We start from the raw sequence: 20,154 nt of genomic DNA on the forward strand, positions 1-20,154 counted from the left end.
AATTATAAAAGTGCTTAATGATTTGAGGCATGGGGTTGTGATTCCATAGGGTATTAAATTTGAGTTATGAGGTTGTCAAGTAGTGTAGAACATATTTTTCTAATTCCTAATAAGTAAAAGATAGGAATGATGGTCAGAAGCAGAATTATTTTAGTGAAATTCTACGGGGGAAGGTTTTTTCAAAGCCACATATGACATACCTGACTTAAAAATGTTAAGTCCTTGAGATTTTAATGTGATATTTTTCATTAGTCATTAAATTTACATCACAAAATTTGGAATATCAAGACATGGCCATTGGATGAAATGAGTTGGTTTTCTAAGCAAATTTGGATTTTAATAATTTATGAAAACCTTTTTTATTTTTTTTATTTACAGGATATGATATGTCTACATTTATTAGGCGGTATAGTAGATATCTAAATGAAAAAGCAGTTTCATACAGACAAGTTGCATTTGATTTCACAAAAGTGAAAAGAGGGTGAGTTAAGCTTCATTTCTTTTCTTTTTCTTGACATCCAATAGATTTGAATATTTATAAATGTAAATCATAAATATTAGACTATGAATTATGGAATATCAGGCCAGTTTAAAAAATTTGAACTTCAGATTTCCTTGAAGATGTACAACAGATACTTTTTGCACTAGGAGTTTTAAATTTTATAACGGCTTTATTGAGATAGAATTTACATACATAAAATGTGCTGTATTTAGGGTTTTAAATTCAGTGGTTTTTAGTATATTTACAAAGTTGTCCAACAGCACTACTATCAAATTCGAAAACATAACATTTTTTAAATAATAATTTTTATTTTTTATTACAGTTGACATACAATACAGGTGTACAACCCCGTGATTAAAATTTATATAACTTATAAAGTGATCACCCTGATACAACTAGTTTATGTTTCCTATGCTATACCTTACATCACCATAGCTATTCTCTAACTACCAATTTGTACTTCTAAATACCTTCATCTTTTTCACTCACCCAACCCTCCCAACAACCCTCTGATCTGGCAATCATTAAAATGTTCTCTATATCTATGAATCTGTTTCCGTTCTGCTTATTCATTTATTTTAAAAATTTTTTTGGATTTCACATATAAGTGAAATCATCTGGCATTTGTCTTTCTCTAATTTATTTCGCTAAGCATAGTACCCTCAAGGTACATCCATGTTGTTTCAAATGGCAAGAGTTCATTCTTTTTTTTTTTTGGCTGAATCATATTCCATTGTACATAATGGAACATATTACTTTATCCATAAATTCATTTGTTGATGGACTCTTAAGTTGCTTCCATATTTTGGCTATTATAAATAATGTAATGAACAAATGGATGCATATGTCTTTTCAATTTAGTGTTTTGGATTTCTTCAGAAAAATACTCAGAAGTGAAATTCCTGAGCCCTTCTTTGTCTCTTGCAGCCTTTGTTTTAAAGTCTTATCTTGTATGATACAAGTATTACTATCTCAGCTCTTTTATTTCCATTTTTATAAAATATATTTTTCCATCTCTTTACTTTTAGTCTGTGTACCTTTCTATCTGAAATGAGTCTCTTGTACACAGTATGTGTAAGGGTCTTATTTTCTTATCCCCTCAGCCACCATGTGTCTTTTGATTGGAGCATTTAATCCATTGCATTTAAAGTAATTGTTGATAGACATGTAGTTATTGCCATTGTATTATTCATATTTTTTATTTTTTATTTAAAGAAGTCCCTTTAACATATCTTGTATTGCTTGTTTGATAGTGGTGAACTCCTTTAGCTCTTTCCTGTCAGGGAAGCTCTTTTATCTGACCTTCGATTCTAAATGATAGCCATGCTGGATAGAGTAATCTTGGTTGTGGGTCCTTGGTTTTCATCACTTTGAATATTTTTTTGCCTGCAAAGTTCCTGTTGTGAAATCAGCTGACAGTCTGATCGGCACTTCCTTTTAGGTAACTAGCTGCTTTTCTCTTGCTGCTTTTAAGATTCTATCTTTGTCTTTAACATTTTGCATTTTAAGTATGATATGTCTTGGTGTGGGCCTCTTAGAGTTCATCTTGTGGGGGACTCTCTCAGCTTCCTGAACTTGTGTTTAGCTTCCTTGGACTTGTGTGTCTTTTTCTTTTACTAGGTTAGGAAAGTTTTCAGTCATTATTTCTTCAAATAGATTTTCAGTCCCTTGCTCTTTCTCGTCTCTTCCTGGTACATCTATGATGCAATTGTTACACTTGATATTGTCCCATACGTCCATTTTAAAATCCTCATTTTAGAAAAATTCTTTTTTCTTTTTGCTGCTCTGATGGGGTGTTTTTTCTACCTTGACTTCCAAATTACTGATTCATTTCTGTGCTTCATCTAATCTGGTATTGATTCCTTATAGTGTATTTTTCATTTCAGTTACTGTATTTTCATTTCTGACTGGTTGTTTTTTATGGTTCCTATGTCGTCTTTTTTTTTTTTTTTTCTGCTAGAATCATATAATATGTGGCTTTTGTGTCTGGCTTCTTTGACTTAGCATAATGTATTCAAGTTGTAGCATCATTGTTTTAGGGTGGATCAGTACTTCTTTTTATGGCTGAGTCATATTCTAGTGTATGGATTATACTACATATTGTTTATTCATCAGCTGATGGACGTTTGAGTGGTTTCTACTTTTTGGCTATTAGGATTAGTGCTGCTATGAGCATTGGTGAATAGTTTTTGTGTGGATTCTTTTCAGTTCTCTTGGGTAGGTACCTAGGAGTGGAATTGCTGGGTTATATGATAACTCTTGAGGAACTGCCAAACTGTTTTGTTTAGTTTTTAAAGCAGTTGAACTGTTTCATTTTCCTACCAGCAATATATGTGGATTTGATTTCCACACATTCTTGTCAATACTTGTTATTTTATTATTATTATTATAGTCATAATAGTGGATATAAAGTAGTATATCATGATATTTTTGGTTCGCATTTTCCTGATGGGTAATAATGTTAAGTATCTTTTTATGTCCTTATTGGCCATTTGTATATCTTTGGAAAAATGCCTGTTCAAGTCCTTTGCTTGTATTTTAATTAGGTCTTATACTAGTGGCCCGGTGCACGAAATTTGTGCACATTAAAAGGGGATTAATTAGAGGAAATAATTTAATATTGCTATTTGTCCTTTCTCTATAATAGAAGTGTCAGAGATGAAAGAAAATAAGTAAAATGTATATGAAAACCTTCCTCCTGTCAGAGTCTGGGGCACACCACGGGACCCAGACTCAAGTCCCCGCCCACCCACATGCACCTCAAAATCGCGTGAGACCCAGACCCGGCTGGTCCTCCCCCACATTGGGCTAGATCCAGACCTGGCCAGCCAGTCCCACTTTTGTCAAGCCCTGCTGAGCAGGGGGCGTAGCCTCAGATCCCCTGGACGGGCACCAGGAAGGGGGGGCATGTCCTGAGGTCCCCCAGCCCAGACCGGGGCGGAGGGCGTGCCTTGAGGTCCTCCATCAAGCCCTGCCAGGTCGGAGACACAGCCTGAGATCCCCTGTCAAGCCCCGCTGGATTGAGGGGCATGGCCTGAGGTTCCCCGTCAAGCCCCGCCAGGCGGGGAGGCACAGCCTCAGGTCCCCCCGCCCAGCACTGGGAGGGGGGCGCAGCCTCAGGTCCCCTGTCAAGCCCCACCTGGTGGGGGGCATGGCCTGAGGTCCCCTAGCCCAGCACCAGGATGGGAAGCGCACCTTGAGGTCCCCTGTCAAGCCCTGACAGGTGGGAGATGCAGCCTGAGGTCCCGTCAAGCCCCAAAGGGCTGGGGGAGGGCGTAGCCTCAGGTCCCTGCTGATTGCTTGTTAAGGCTCCTATGGGAACTTGGCCTCATCTGTGGGTGCAGCCATCTTTGTGACAGAGTGATGGTCAATTAGAATATTTCCTCTTTATTAGATAGGAGGATAAGGGAGTTTAGCATTGTGGATTTTGGTATTCATGGTGGGGATGTGTGTCCTAGAGCCAGTCCCCACTAGTACTGAAGTACAAGTTATGTTCCCTAACCCTCCTGCATTGTTCAAAGGTCAACTGTATTCGCTTTATAAAGCCATTTTTTGTTATTCTGGCAAATTCTTAGTTATTTTTCAAGAATTCACTTTGACATTTCTTTGAGGAAGCCTTATTTCTGTTGTTAAATTTTATGACATGCTCACACCCATGAGAGTATAGTTGTGCCATATTCATATATTTAGGACTTTCCAGAGTGCCTAAACGTAGTGGATGTTTAATAGTTTTCAAAAAGATGACTTAGATGAGTTTGTAAACAGTACATTAAATTGTTCAATGAAAAATAGATCCAATAAATTGCCCATAGGTTTGTCTTTTTAGTTGGTTAAACATTGGACTCTTCATTTTTATTTGTTTGTTTGACATTCTATTTGGTAGTATTAACTTATGTTGAATTATCTTGAATTCTAAATTAGTACAGTTCAAAGTAACAAGACATTGTGTAAATTAATCAAGGTATTGTATGTGAATAGAGACATGGATAATTAGGTTTTAACCCATTGCTGTTATATTTGGGAAGCAAGTATCTGAATTTAATTGTAATCTATTTAAAAAGTCGTAAGAACCTGTGCTCTGCATGGAGTATGAATTGTCATACATTTGATTTGAATCATGTTCAAGCATTTGGGATTGTAAATTATTTGAGTTTTTTGAAGTCTGATGTAATCGTGATAACTGATAAGATTCTTCTTAATTAAAAAATTTAAAGTTCTCTGGGAAGAAAGATGTGGAGGCTAGTGAGAGAGGGAGGAATCAAATATTCCCACAGTTTCTGGCATAAGTCACAGGGTACATGGCACTATTTACAGGGAAGGTTTTGGGGAGTGGCATAAAGTAGGGTGTAGTGCTAAAAAGTAAGGATTTAGTTTTGGAAATACTAGTTTTGAGTGATTTGTACAAGTTGAGATATCAAGTAGGCAGTTGAATATACTAACTTGGAACTTGAGAGTTCTAGTCTGGGAATATAAATATGTCAATGGCATTTTGCTAATTTCTGTCTTGGGAAGGACAGCTCACCTGGGGAGTAAGTTCAGAATGAGAGAAGAGGGCAGAGAAAACCTTGAGATACACAACATCTATTTTAGAGGATGGATAAAAGATGAGGAGCCAACAAAAGAGATTGGAAAGTCATCCTGAGGTAGGAAGAAAACAAGGAGAGAATGATATAGGAGATGCTAAGTGAGTAGAATATTACAAGAATGAGGAAAACTTGAATGATGCTGAGAAGTCTAGTCAGATAATGTTAGGTAAGTACCTATTGGAGAAGCAACATGGAATTCCTAGATGACTTAAACTAGAGAAATTGAACTGGATGGTAGGAGTGGGGCTCATAATGCAATGAATTGAATAATGAACAGTATGTGAGGAAGTGGCCACTCTTTTGAGAAGTATGCTTGACTCTGCAAAGGAATAACATGGGATTAGTGGTGGTGGTGGTGGTGGTGTGTTTGTCTGTTTAAAGAATGGTGATTCTAGAAACTTTGCTTGCATGTTCATGGAAATGATCTAGTATAAAAGAGTAGTAAGCTACATTGTGCAATATGCTAGCTACTTGCCACATGTGGCTATTTAAATTTATTAAAATCAAATAAAAAATCATTTCCCTTGTTGCATCAGCTACATTACAGATGCTGAGTAGCCACATGTGGCTAGTGGCTACCATATTGAATGGTGCAGATACAGAACATTTCCATCACTGCAGATAGTTCTGTTGGATAGTCAGTGCTGTGTTAGAAAAGAAGACAACTAAAGGATGTGACAGAGTGGGATCTAGAGGACCTGTGTGAATGGTGTTTACATTTGCTAGAAAGAAATACTTTTGCTACTGTAATAGGAATAGACCAGATAAATGTAGTTTTGGTGGCAAGATGACCAGCCAATCTCTTACTGTCATTTTCTATTTCTGAATGAAATAGTTTGAGAGTTAAGTGCTGAGAGTTTGTGTGTTGGGTGTGGGATACAAGGAAGGGAGTGGTGGGAGAAGGAAGTTTGAAGTATAAGTACTGAGGAGAGGAATTCAAGAGAAGACAAAGAGAATTACTGGCAATGCCAAGTCCTCATTTGAAGTTGATTATCCTATTTAATAAAGATGGAATATGCTAATTGACCATCACTCCATCACAAAGATGGCTGCACCCACAGCTGAGGCCAAGTTCCCTTAAGGAGCCTTAACAAGCATTCAGCAGGGACCTGAGGCTACGCCCTCCCCCACCCCATGAGGCTTGACAGGGAACCTCAGCCTCTGTCCCCCCACCCAGCAGGGCTTGACAGGGGACCTTAGGCTGTGCCCCCTGCCCTGGCATCAGGCTGGGGGACCTCAGATTGCGCCCCCCCACCCGGCAGGGATTGACAGGGGACCTCAAGGTGCGCTTCCTGTCCTGGTGCTGGGCTAGGGGACCTCAGGCTGCTCCCCCCGCCCCAGTGCCAGGCCAGTGGACCTCAGGCTGTGCCCCCCACCCAGCGGGGCTTGGCGGGGGACCTCAAGGTGCACCCTCAGTGCTTGGTCGGGGGAACTCAGGCCATGCCTCCACCCAGCGGGGCTTGACGGGGGAACCTGAGGCTGCACCCCCCTCTCAGTGCTGGGCCGGGGGACCTGAGGCTGCGCCCCCCTCCCTGGTGGGGCTTGATGGGATCTCAGGCCATGTCTTCCTCCTCCCCCCCCCCCCTCCAGCGGGGCTTGACGGAGTACCTCAGGCCATGCCCCCATCCTGGCGCCAAGCCAGAGGACCTGAGGCTATGCCCCCTGCCTGGCAGGGCTTGACAAGGGTGGGACTGGCCAGGTCTGGATCTAGCCCAATGGGGTGGGAGGCCAGCCGGGTCTGGGTCTCACGCGATTTTGAGGTGCATGTGGGTGGGCGGGGACTTGAGTCTGGGTCCCGTGGTGTGCCCCAGACTCTGACAGGAGGAAGGTTTTCATATACATTTTACTAATTTTCTTTCATCTCTGACACTTCTATTATAGAGAAAGGACAAATAGCAATATTAAATTATTTCCTCTAATCATTCCCCTTTTAATGTGCATGAATTTCGTGCACCGGGCCACTAGTATTTGTTACAGTTTTATCAGTTTGCTCAGTTTTGTGGTTTTTCTTTACCAGGACTCAGCTGCATCTCACTGTCATGGATGAGGTAAATGTTGGCTCACCCAGGATTGTGAATTTGTCAGATTACAAAGGAAAAAGAGAGTACAGAGGAATTAATAGTAATCTTTGGAATTTTAAACTAGATGAAGGAAGTAAAAATAAGGGAACAATGTGGATAGTGGGTTTGAACATTGAAGTTTATGAAGAAGTGAAACAGTTTTTGCCATGGGGGATAATTGACCAAGGTTGCTAGAGGTTTAAAGGTTATTGTTAAAGGATATGGTATCTGAATTTTGTTTTTGTTTTTTTCATTTGGTGGTGGGGGATGGTTGATGTGGCTTTTGGGACAGTAAACTCAGGATCTGACCATGGGAATAAGAACTGCTATTAAGGCACTTTGAGATCAAGATGTTGGGTTTGTTATCCATGTACATGCTGAAGTTAACTAAGAAAAACTGAGGCAGAATTAAGTCTCTTGTGATGGAGGGGAAGTGACCAGAAGTAAAAAGTGACCTCAGCAAGGAGAGAGAGGGAAAACTAAAAGGGGACCAAATAATGACTTGATAAAATGAGTGTATGATGACAATAAAAAAAGGGTTACAGTGAGGGAATGGTGTCCTATTCCAAACTCCAGCAGCTAGTACCAATCAATGTAGTTTAGTATTTGAGAGGTTACCTAGCCCAGTGGTCAGCAAACTGCGGCTCTCAAGCCACATGCAGTTTGCCGCTCTGTTGACTAATGAGTTTGCCGACCACTGACCTAGCCTTACTGGGGAGAATTGTTGGGCTAAAAAGCTAGTCAGTAGCTGCCTACCTACGGCAGTCCACTGTTGTGTAGCACAAAGCACTATTGTTGCTTTTCATAACTTAATTGTTTTTTCTGGCTTCTGGGGTTGTGATTGAAGGAAATAACTCAGGGTTGGAGCAGCTGGTTATAAGTATGGTTTATTTGTAAATTAGAGAAAGCTTGTACACTTTTTCAAAGTGCCTTGTTACTCTGCCAAAAGGTTACAAAAAGCACTGTTTTAAAGTCTAATATAGCAGGGTTTATAAAATGACCCTACCACTGATTAGTTCTTTGACCGTAGACTGTCATATAACCCACAACCTAAAATTTCACCACATATAAAATGGGGCAGGACCATCTATCTGCATGATTTTTGTGAGGATTTGGAAAACATATCAAGTTCTTTATGTGGAGCCTGATAATATAATAAGCACTAGTGTTAGTGGTATACCTTAGCCTCAGTGCTTTTTATCTAGTGTTTTTGGTACTAGTTTTGTAAAATTCTAGTTTATTTGGTACTGCTAATCTCTTACGTTTAGAAATATTTAAAGAAATATTTAAAGGAATATTTTTGGAATTACTTAACAATGTTTTATTACAAACATTCCTCTTAATATTCGCTTATTTAATGATCAGATTAAAATGACTTGGTAAAATCGTCTTATTTTATAATAAAATGATTTTAGTTATAATTTTCTGTATATCAAGCAATTGGTATTTGAGTAATGCATAAAATAGACTTGAGTTTAAGTGCTAGCTCCATTAAATCCTGACTGATAAGTGATTTGAGGCAATTATTTTATTTGTAATTTAAAAAAAATAGTAAAATTGCACTTTACTGTTATACACATGAGTGGTGTGAGGATCTGATGATGTCCTCATGTAAAAAGTACAATATCAACCTGGCTGTATGTTGTAAACTTTGATTTTTATTCTCTTATTTTACTTTTTTTTTTTTTAGTTTTAAATGAGCACCTTGATAGACATACTTTCTGTTTTTGTTTTTTCTCTATGATTTATGCTTGAGATTTCAGGTTCAGTAACGACTTAAAAATATGTGATGTTTTATAGCAACTTGTTCTCTGTTTAGAGAACCATATGGGAGTTTGAAATGTACGTTTAATAACAAACTCAATTGTTTCTTTTTTAAAAAACAGGGCTGATGGAGTTATGAGGACAATGAACACAGAAAAACTCCTAAAAACTGTACCTATTATTCAAAATCAAATGGATGCCCTTCTTGATTTTAATGTAAGTTGATTGCACAAATCTTTTATAACTTAAGATTTTAAAAATGTTATAATTGGTTGAGGTTTTTATTTTCACAGACTCTGATTTTTCATACTAATATCCTATTTGGCTAAGTGTTTTCTATAAATGTGGGCCCAAATCAGATTATTTTCCATTTTTATAATTGTTTTAGATTTACCCTGATTTCATGAGTGGTGCTTCTCTAGCTCTAGAATTATAGATATAAAGTCATTCTTCTGTATTTACAGGGGATTGATTCCAGGGCCACATGTGAATACAAAATTCACAGATATTCAAGTCCCTTATATAAAACTAGAGGCCTGGTACACGAATTCGTGCACAGGTGGGATCTCTCGGCCTGGCTGGTGATCAGGGACGATTGGAGCTGTCTCGCCCATTCTCATTTGGGGCCGATGGAGGCCAGCCGGCGGGGGAGGGACTGCGGGAAGTTGGCCAGCTGGCCCTTATCGGGGCTGATGGGGGCCGGCTGCTTGGGAGTGATCACGGGAAGTTGGCTGGCTGATTGGGGCCAGCTGGCCAGGAAGGGACTGCGGGAGGGCTCCAGGACTTGTCCAGCCCTCTCGCCCAGTCCCGATCGGCTGGACCCCAGCAGCAAGCTAACCTACCAGTTGGAGCGTCTGCCCCCTGGTGGTCAGTGCATGTCATAGCAACTGGTCGAGTGGTAAACCAAATGGTCTACCAATCAGTCTGACACTTAGCATATTACGCTTTTATTATATAGGATGGCTTAGAATTTGCATATAATCTATGCACATCCTCTCATAAACTTTAAATAATTTCTAGATTACTTACAATGCTGTGTAAATAGTTGTTATACTCTATTGTTTAGGAAATAATGACAAGAAAATAAGTCTACATGTTCAGTAGAGATGCAACCCTTGTAGGCCTTAACTACTAGTACATGTCAGCAACGATGTAACTTTTTCCCCCTAAATATTTTCTATCCATGGGTGGTTGAATCCTTGTATATGAAGCACTTACTGTACAAGCTAAAGAAAATGATGGAGAGGTTAAGGGTTTGATCTGAAAATCTGCTTTAAGATAATGGTTTTTAGATTTTTTAAAAATGTATGACAATTTTCTTTAGGAATAGCCAACTTAGTATTTCACTTTTGTAGGACTCAAAGCATGCAATTATTAAAAAATAAAAGGAAGTTCAAATAGACTTGTAACAGCCTGTTTTGTAGAGATTACCCAAGGGTATTGTGTTCTCTGGAATTTTTGTTTTAACTACCATCACTTGAACCAAGTTGCCAACTTTGTCTTTGTTTGTAATATGTTAAATATTAGTATTTTCAAGTCTTTTCTTTGTTGGGGGGAGGCATCTATTTTAAGACATTTTATTTTAGAGCTTGTAAGTGCAAGTTAGTGAATGGAACTGTAACAATTTCATGCTGAAATTGATTTTTTTCCTTTAATTCTTGCTGTTGATAGTCCTTAAGTTGCTTGAGGGCGGGCACCGAGTCTACTTTTTCTCCACTGTGTCCCCATTATCAGAAGTGTGTGACACATAGATACTGTTCAATAAATATTCAGTAAATGAATCCGGTAAGTGCTTCATAGTCTAGAATGGGTTATCAGACTACGACCTGCTGCCTGTTTTGGTACAGCTTGTGAGTTAAGAATGATTTTTACATGTTTAATAAGTGGTTGAAAATAATATTTAAAAAAATAATATTTTGATAGATGAAAATTATATGAAATTTAATATTGTTCACAATAATATTATTATAAAACAGCCAGGTTCATTGGTTTACATGTTGGCTGTTATCACGACATAATTACAGAGTTTGATAGCTGTGTTAGAGACTATATAGCCCACAGAGTCTAAAATACAAACAGGCCCTTACAAAAAAAGTTTTCTAACCCCTAGACTAGAAGACATAGGAGATTGATGTAACTACTGAATGATATTTTCGTTTTGATAGTGAAGAGGGTCCAACCGTGTAATTTGTTTTCACTTTATAAAATTACTCTCTTCAGTGTCTGTATTGTACTTCATTGTATGTAACAATTTACCTGAGATGCCTATTGATATAGTTTTTCTGTTTTTTTTTTTTTGTTTTTTTTTTAATCCAGAAAATAAATGGGGCGTGGGGGAATACAAAGAAGACAGGGGACACTAAATTTTGTGTGTGTGTTAGATGATGTGCGTATCTACACATTTTAAAACCTATTTTTGTAGGATTAATGCCTAAAAAAAGAATTTGGTTCAAAGGCCATAAATATTTATCCTTTTAAACTATTGCCAATTTATACTCGGAAAGGGTTGAGCCACTCACTTGTCAACAGGTGCCTGTTTTTCTTAATTTTTACCCAATAATACCTTGGTTTTGATTATTTTGATACCTGCTGGTCTGGTGCTCAAAAAAAGAATAGGTCAGTAGTTTAATTTTATTATTATATCTTAATTCAGTAAGCAAAGGTGAGCTTCTTTTCACATATTATTGGTCATATGAATTATCTGTTATCTGTTTTATTATTAGGATTCTCTTTCCATAATAGAAATCAGCCTTGTTAGATATTCTGCAAATATTTACCAATTTGTTGCTTACTATTTAACTTTGTGCTTATGCTTTTATATACCTACCTAACAAATTAATTTTCACATACTAGATATCCTTGTTATCTAAAAAAGAGCTTAAAAGTTAATTTGGCTTATCCTTTTGATTCATTCCTTGAGATAAAAATATTCTTAATAAATAAATCAGTGATTTTTTTTTTGTTACAGCATAATTCAGTAATAATAAATATTGGTTATTCATGTGTAAGGTACTGCACTAGGTTCTTGATACTCAGTATCCTATATAATAAAAGAGAAACATGTAAATTGACCGCACCTCTACGACGCCCATTAGCCACTCAGGAGTGAGTATGCAAATTAATCCAACAAAGATGTGGGTTAATTTGCATACACAGGCGCCTGGCGGAGAGCAGAGTGGGAGAGCTGGCAGAGATTTGGAGCTGCTTGGGGAACTTGGCTCCCCAAGCCGCCAGACGAAGAGCAGAGAGGGAGAGCTAGAGGCTTGGAGGACTTGGCAGAGTGGGAGGCCGTGGGACGGAGACAGAGCAGGAAGGGAAAACCAAGATCGTGGGGAGCACCAGGAATGCTGGGAATCGTAGTTTTGGTGGCAGATGGATCTCCTAGACCAGCCGTGGGCAAACTACGGCCCGCGGGCCGGATCCGGCTCGTTCGGCTGTTTTATCCGGCCCGCGGAGCCGAAAGAGCGGAGGGTTCTCTTGCTCTCCCCTTCGCTCCTTTACTTTGAATTTATATTAGTTCACACAAACACTCCATCCATGCTTTTGTTCTGGCCCTCCGGTCCAGTTTAAGAACCCATTGTGGCCCTCGAGTCAAAAAGTTTGCCCACCCCTGTCCTAGACACTAGAGCAAAGTGAGCCTGGAGCAAGTTACTGTTGCGGTGGGGGATGGAGGGAAAGCAAGGGTGAGAGACATAAGTAAAATCAGAGTGTCTAGGAAAAATTAAAGGGAAGATATTCTAAAACTTCCAGGAAATCTCCACCAATGAAGCAAAAAAAAAAAAGAATGCCTCTCTTATTCTGTGAGCAACAAACCAAAATGGGTTGGAGTCTCAGACAGTTCGCTCATATGATTGCAGAGACAGACAGAAACTCCCGAATGGGAGAGGGCTCCCCTGAGGGCTCCCAGATTGGAGAGGGTGCAGGTCGGGCTGAGGGACCCACCCCCCATGCACGAATCTTCATGCACAGTCCCCCTAGTATCATATAATTCTCCCAGTAACCAAATGAGATAAAATTAATATCATAACTATTTTGAAGATCAGTTCATCTGTAATATTGAGAAAAGGTATGTCTATATATATAAAACGCTAAGCAACTGTTCGACCAGTCTTTATGACACACACTGACCAGCAGGGGGCAGACACTCAATGCAGGAGCTTCCCCATGGTGGTCAGTGTGCTCCCACAGTGGGAGTGCTGCTCAACTGACGTGTGCCAGGCACTGGGCTCATGGCTGGTGAGTGCAGTGGGGCTGGGATGCGCCAGAGTGGCGCATCGCCGAGCCCCTGTGGGGATTGGGCTGAAACCAGCAGTCCAACATCTCCTGGATTGCAAAAGGGCACCGACCAGGCTGAGGGACCCCACCGGTGCACGAATCTGTGCACCAGGCCTTTAGTATATTTAAAAGTATCTTCTACCTAGTTTAGCTCAGTGCCTTGGTGATTGTAGTAGCCATCTCTCTCTCTCTCTCTCTCTCTCTCTCTCTCTCTCTCTATATATATATATATATATATATATATATATGTGTGTGTGTGTGTGTGTGTGTGTGTGTGTGTGTGTATGTGTGTGCATATATATATATATATATATATATATATATATATATATATATGCCTAAGCGATCAGAATAACCGGAACAACTGGAGCAACTGGTTGCTATGACGTGCACTGACTACCAGGGGGCAGATGCTCAATGCAGGAGCTGCCCCCTGGTGGTCAGTGCACTCCCACAGCCAACTTCCCCTGGCTGGCTAACCTCCCGTGGTCCCTCCCCATGTCCCCCAGGCTGGGGTGGGGAACTGGGGGTGGGTAGCGGTGGATGTGGCCCCTTTCCCAGGGGGGCCAAGGTCCAGGTCCTCATCGGGGCCGGTGGCCAACCTCCCATGCCCTGTCCCTCCCTCTGGCTGGCAGACCCCAATCAGCCCGCCTCCCACCTGCCATGGTGGCTAGGGAAGGAGGAGGCGGGGAGGTGGGGAACTGCGCGGTGGCAGTGTGCCAACGATGGTGGTGTCGGCGTCTGGCATTTGTTCCTTCCGCGCCTGGCCTGGAGACCATCGCCTCCTCTCCGGCCCGGCCCGGCCCTGATCGGCTGGGCCCCAATTGGCCCTGATCGCCAGCCAGGCCTAGGGACCTCACCCATGCACGAATTTCGTGCACCAGGCCTCTAGTTTAATAAATAAATACCTTTTGGTTTAAAAATATTCAGTAAGTCCTTCATGACTCAAAGGGAACATCCACCTAGAAAAGGACTTTATTTTGCAATTAGAAGTATTTAATGTTGAAATGAACTTATAATAAAAAACTTTTGAGATGTAGCCCATGAATTTCAAGAGTTAAAGGGTACTTTTGTTTTCAACTATTTATTTCAAAATCAATTTAATGTTGTAGGATGTTGGTTTGCTTGTGGCTTTTACTAAAATCTAAACTCTTTGATTTAAGGTTTTTGCACTCTTTGGCTATAACTCATTGCGAGAAGTAAATGTCTTTTTCTTTAATATACCTAAATATATGAATTCACTGTATTTTAATTTGAAGGAAGTCATTGTTATTTAAAACATAAGATTAGCTAATTTTTTTTTTTTTAATTTTCCCCTCAGGTTAATAGTAACGAACTTACAAATGGAGTAATAAATGCTGCCTTCATGCTCTTGTTCAAAGATGCCATTAGACTGTTTGCAGCATACAATGAAGGAATTATTAACCTATTGGGTAAATATTGCTGTAGCTTAATGACATTTTATTTCTTATCTTGTGTCATATGAGTAACTAATATTGTCTGAGTTGTTACTTAAGGTTGAATAAATATTTATTGAGATATATTCATTTGTTGTAACAATTTGTTTGGGCAGAAGTTTTATATCTGTTACACATGCTGAGTGATTATACTTTTACAACTAGAATGTTTAGTTAAATGAACTTTATATTTTTTAGATATATCTGTGCTTTCTTCTATCAGTTTTATAATTTGTAGAAATATAAAAATTTCTTTAAAATTAACTTGGAATTTTTCTGCCCAGGAAAAATCTTATTTCTTCATAATTTACTCCATAATGAACTTTTAACTGTAAAACTGATATTTTTTCTAAACTTAATTTAAAAATGAATAATTATTTTAAATGCATTAAACATTTTTTTTAAGGATGAGGTGTTTTGAGGCATTTTAGGACTATATGGTGCTTTTTGTGTATTTGGAATATGGTTGATCCTTGAAAAGCACAGATATTTTTTCAACAAATACAGTAAATATATTTTTCTTATTATTTTCTTTTTTGTTGTTCTTTTGTTTTGTTAATCCTCACATGAGGATAGTTTTTTCCATTGAGAGAGTGGAAGGTGCGAAGAGAGGAGGAGGAGAGAGAGAAACATCGATGTGAAGCTGGTTGCCTCCTGCATGTGCCCTGACTCAGGGCAGGGAGCGAACCTGCAACCCAGGTATGTGTAGAACCTGAGACCAACCTTTCAGTGCTCGGGACAACGCTGTTACCACTGAGCAACACCGTCTAGGGCTCTTACGATTTTCTTAACATTTTCTTTTCTCTAGCTTACTTTATTATAACACTACAGTATATAATATATGTAGCATACAAAATATATGTTAATTGACTGTTTGTTATTCTTAAGGCTTCCCAGTCTATTAGTAGGTAAAATTTTGGGAAGTCAAAATTTATATGCAGATTTTCAATTACATGGGAATTGGTGCTGTTAACACATGCATGGTTCAGGAGTTAACTGTATATGGAATGCAGTTATTTTGCCTAGAAATGCTCTGTTTTCCCCAATGGGATTTGGATTTGGTTTTCAAAGAGTGCCAAAGTACAAATATCATATATCAAATGTGTCCACATTTCTTTTTGAGTGTGATAATTTTATGTGAGTAAAAGTATTTTTATATCTACTTTTGGCAGAAAAATATTTTGATATGAAAAAGAATCAGTGCAAAGAAGGTCTTGACATCTATAAGAAGTTCCTGACCAGGATGACAAGAATCTCAGAGTTTCTCAAAGTTGCAGAGGTAAACTGTCTTTAAGTGACTATATTTCTTAACCTTTTTAAAATTTATTTATAAATTAGTTAGGTGGCACACAGTAGTGTCAGTGATTTTTATATTTGGAATTAGTCATGTATATTAGAAGATTTATTATGTTAAATATGGTGAAGACTATTCAATGATAGTGCTAAAGTCTCTTCAGTGAGACTTTTAACTGGAGCCACATTGTTCAAAATGTTTTGTTCCCTTGCAGAAGTGAATTTAGTGTATTGTTTTTCAGTGATTATAAAAGCCATGAGTATGGGTAATAAAATAATTGAATTTTGCAAATCTATTTAAGAAATAATTTTCTGAAATTGTCACAGAAGACAGTTGTGGTAATGCTTACAGGCATTATCTTGCTTGTACAGAGGCACGTCTTAAAGTGCTTTTGTTTGTTTTTATTTACCCTCTCTCTAACTATCACCACCAGAGATGTCTTACTAGGATAATTCTGGAAGATGACTAGGCTGAGTAGTTATATCAGAGTAGTTAAACTGGAAATAGCAAGTTGGTGATTTTAGCTCTGTTACCATAGTGATTTTATTCTGTAGCAGATGAATACAACAGGATGGTGAGACCTTTGAAAAAAATGTGCTTTGTGGTGTTAATCAGCTATTTTATAAAGTATACGGCAGTTTATTTTGAATTTAAAGTATCTTTCAAAGAGAAATTAATGTTTTTTCCCCCCATTTTTGTAGGGCCAGTCACATTAAAAGCTGAAGATAAAAGTTTATGCTATGACTCCAGTAAATTCTTTAAATACATTTTAATTTTAATTTGTTAACTTTCCCTTTTGGCCTGTTATATCTTTTGCATTTGATAGTTATAATTATTGACTTAAGTTTTACGTCCTTGTTTACCTCCAGATCTGCTGGTCTTACTTTGAGATGGAATAGGCCATCAGTTCCATATGATCTGAGAAATAAGATTCTCCTGTCCTAAAATACTTTTTCATGATGCGGTCTTTGGCTTGTAATTTCATTATGAGATCTTAGTTCTTGGAGTAAAAAGGCACAAGTAACATTTTTAAATGAGTTTGAAAGGGACAAATCTATTAGTTATTGATTAGCTATTAAGATCTCAGTTTGAATTATTTCATCAACTTTTCTACTGATGTCATTTTGGGCTGGCCCTTGAGAAGAGAGAATGATTAGAAAATGAAACATAACTCCAGGGAGGGAAAGAGTTTTTTAATTTGGGTACTGGAATAATAAATAGGAATGGTTTTTATCTTCTTTTAATGGAAATTGTCTAGTGCTTGAACATCATGAAAGCCTGTTTGGGATTGCTTTGTGAAAATAATTATATCCTGGTTAGATATCAGTTTGCATTTGTATAAAACTGGCCTACTTGAGTGAACACAGGTTTTAAAAAATTGTTATCTATGGTGATTGCCTGAGAAAGCATATTTTATGGAGAAAGACAAAGTTATTGTCATCAGGTTTGTTTTTTTAACTTTTCTTTTTTTTTTTTTTTTAATATATTTTATTGATTTTTTACAGAGAGGAAGAGAGGAAGGGAGAGGGATAGAGAGTTAGAAACATCGATGAGAGAGAAACATCGATCAGCTGCCTCCTGCACGCCCCCCACTGGGGATGTGCCCGCAACCAAGGTACATGCCCTTGACCGGAATCGAACCTGGGACCCTTGAGTCCGCAGGCCGACGCTCTATCCACTGAGCCAAACCGGTTTTGGCTGTTTTTTTAACTTTTCATGCCCCAGGGAACTTGTTTGTAGTCAGCCTTTCTTCATTCTTGCCATGAGTTTTTATCATATAGCATCAAGAAGTGGTGGATTTTTCAGATTAAGACAAGGTACAGGTGCGTAGAAGATATGGAGATGGTAACTTAATAGTCTTACTGAATTTCCAAAAACTCTCTGGTTTTCCTCCTGTTACAACTTTAGAGCCATCAAATAACATCTAAGCACCTGGAAATACTGAATGATATATTTGGAGATTAAATATTTTTCTGAAGTCTATCTAAAATATTATTCTAAAATAGTGTTCACAGTACTAGTCATAAATGTCATTTTCTAATTGTTATTTATATAACATCTTTATTATAATTTTATCTGTTACATACAATGTTGCTTCTTCTTACAGCAAGTTGGAATTGACAGAGGTGATATACCAGACCTTTCACAGGTAAGTATATTTTTATATCAATTCACTGTCTGCTATGTATTGTTAGGTGTGAAAGGCACCAAGTGAATAATATGCAGCCCATGCCAACAAGGATATCAGTGTGATTTTTCTTGACAGATTTTAATATTTTAATGTTTTGGTGATAATTGTTCTAGCGTGATCATATAGGGTGTTCTATTCACCTCTTATATTGGTGGAGCTAGCCACTGCTATATCATTCTTTGAGTTTATTCTTTTGAATCTCTCCTGTCATCATCAAAAGGAAGAATTGAACTTAGAGAATGGTGTTTTTAAAACAAAATGTGCACTATTGATAGAGAATTTTTTTTCCAATTTGTTTCCTCTGACAGGATACAAGACAAACACCCAGTTTGTTTGAGTTTTCAAAGGATATTTCCTTTGCCCCACTTGAAGATAGAGAATTATTTTATACAGGATTTATGTTTCCTGTTTTAAACCTTCTGCTTTGGCTATTTGACTCAGGTAGGAGTATTAAATAGGGATAAACATCAAAACATGATTTGGAAGAAGAGAGCAGGCTTTGATCATCGGTTTGAGTCCTGGCTGTTCGACTAGCTTGCCCTGTGATTTTGGGAAGTTACTCTATGCTTCAGTTTCATCATCTCTAAAATCGAGATATTGTAACACCCACTTCATAAGGTAGTTGGGGCGATTAAATGAGTTAATACCTAAATATAGCATTAAGCACTCATTGTTAGCTATTATTATGTTGATTTTATCATCATCAAAAAAAATTTCTAGGGCCTGGCCAGTGTGGTTCAGTGGTTGAGCATTGACCTAATGAACCAGGAGGTGATTCCTGGTCAGGGCATATGCCTAGGTTTCAGGCTCGATCCCCAGTAGAGGGAGCATGCATGAGGCAGCTGATCTATGATTATGATTCTCTCTCATCATTGATGTTTCTATCTCTCCCTCACCATTCCTCCCTCTGAAATCAATAAGAAATATTTTTTTTAAATAACAGAAAAGAAACTTTAAACCTGCTTTTTTTCCCCTGACTTTTTCTGTTTTTGTTTGTTTGTTTTTACTGAATATTAGGAATGAAAGTACCTGGCATAAACTATCCTTGTAACATTTGTATCACCTCTCTCCTTAATAGACTCTTTTACCTCATTTTAAATTGTTCTGGGACATCCTTTAAATAAAGGTCTTTGTTGTATTTCTCTGTACTGAACTTGTTCTGTTTCATCCCTTTGATTTCCAGGCCAAGAGTACATAATAGATCTAGTTATGGCTTATCTATCTATACTAATAAAAGGGTAATATGCTAATTAGACCAGGAGACCTTCCGAACAAAGCCATGGTGGTGGGACCGAGGCAGAGGCGGTTAGGGGCGATCAGGCCAGCGGGGGGGGCGGGGGCAGTTGGGGGCAAGCAGGTAGGCAGTGGGAGACAGTTGGGGGCAATCAGGCCGGCGGGGGGGGGGGGGGGCAGTTGGGGGCGAGCAGGCTGGCGGGGGGGCAGTTGGGGGCAATCAGGCCGGCAGGGAGGGCAACTGGGGGTGAGGCAGTTGGGGGCGAGCAGGCTGGCAGGCAGAGTGGTTAGGGGCGATCAGGCAGGCAGGCAGGTGAACGGTTAGGAGCCAGCGGTCCCAGATTGCGAGAGGGATGTCCCAGATTGGAGAGGGTGCAGGCTGGGCTGAGGGACACACCCCCTGTGCACGAATTTCATGCACCGGGCCACTAGTATGTAAATAAAACACTCTGCATTTGAGATAAATTGAACTTGTTAAGATTGAGTATATTACTATGCGCTAAGATGTGAGAAAAATCATTTCTAAAACAATCTAAATATATCATCTAAATATATAAAAGGCTAATATGCTAAGTGTCCTTCCACCCGTCCGACTGGCCACTATGACAGGCACTGATCACCAAAAGGCAGACACTCAACGCAGGAGCTGCTGTGATGTACACTGACCATTTACAGAGAAATGGCAGCGCGGACCTGGTGCCGACAAAGCAACACTCAGCTTCCCCCAAGTGGGACACAGGCCCTGCCACCACCCCGGAGTGACAGCCCACCAAATCGCAGCTGATGCTGCTG

General features: G+C 39.0%; 1 protein-coding gene across 24 annotated transcripts in view; it reads left to right on the forward strand.

Moving 5' to 3' along the window:
* PICALM (phosphatidylinositol binding clathrin assembly protein) overlaps positions 1-20,154 on the forward strand; it is a 119,015-nt gene that overhangs the window by 46,266 nt on the left and 52,595 nt on the right. For all 24 annotated transcript variants that reach the window (XM_080641830.1, XM_080641853.1, XM_080641848.1 and 21 more), the window contains exons 4-8: positions 379-481; positions 9,035-9,128; positions 14,509-14,620; positions 15,817-15,923; positions 18,046-18,087. In XM_080641830.1, the coding sequence (XP_080497956.1) occupies positions 379-481; positions 9,035-9,128; positions 14,509-14,620; positions 15,817-15,923; positions 18,046-18,087 (458 nt within the window). The remainder of the gene's footprint in view (positions 1-378; positions 482-9,034; positions 9,129-14,508; positions 14,621-15,816; positions 15,924-18,045; positions 18,088-20,154) is intronic.

This window comes from Plecotus auritus (assembly GCF_963455305.1).
Source record: "Plecotus auritus genome assembly, chromosome: 9".
Lineage (NCBI taxonomy): Eukaryota > Metazoa > Chordata > Mammalia > Chiroptera > Vespertilionidae > Plecotus > Plecotus auritus.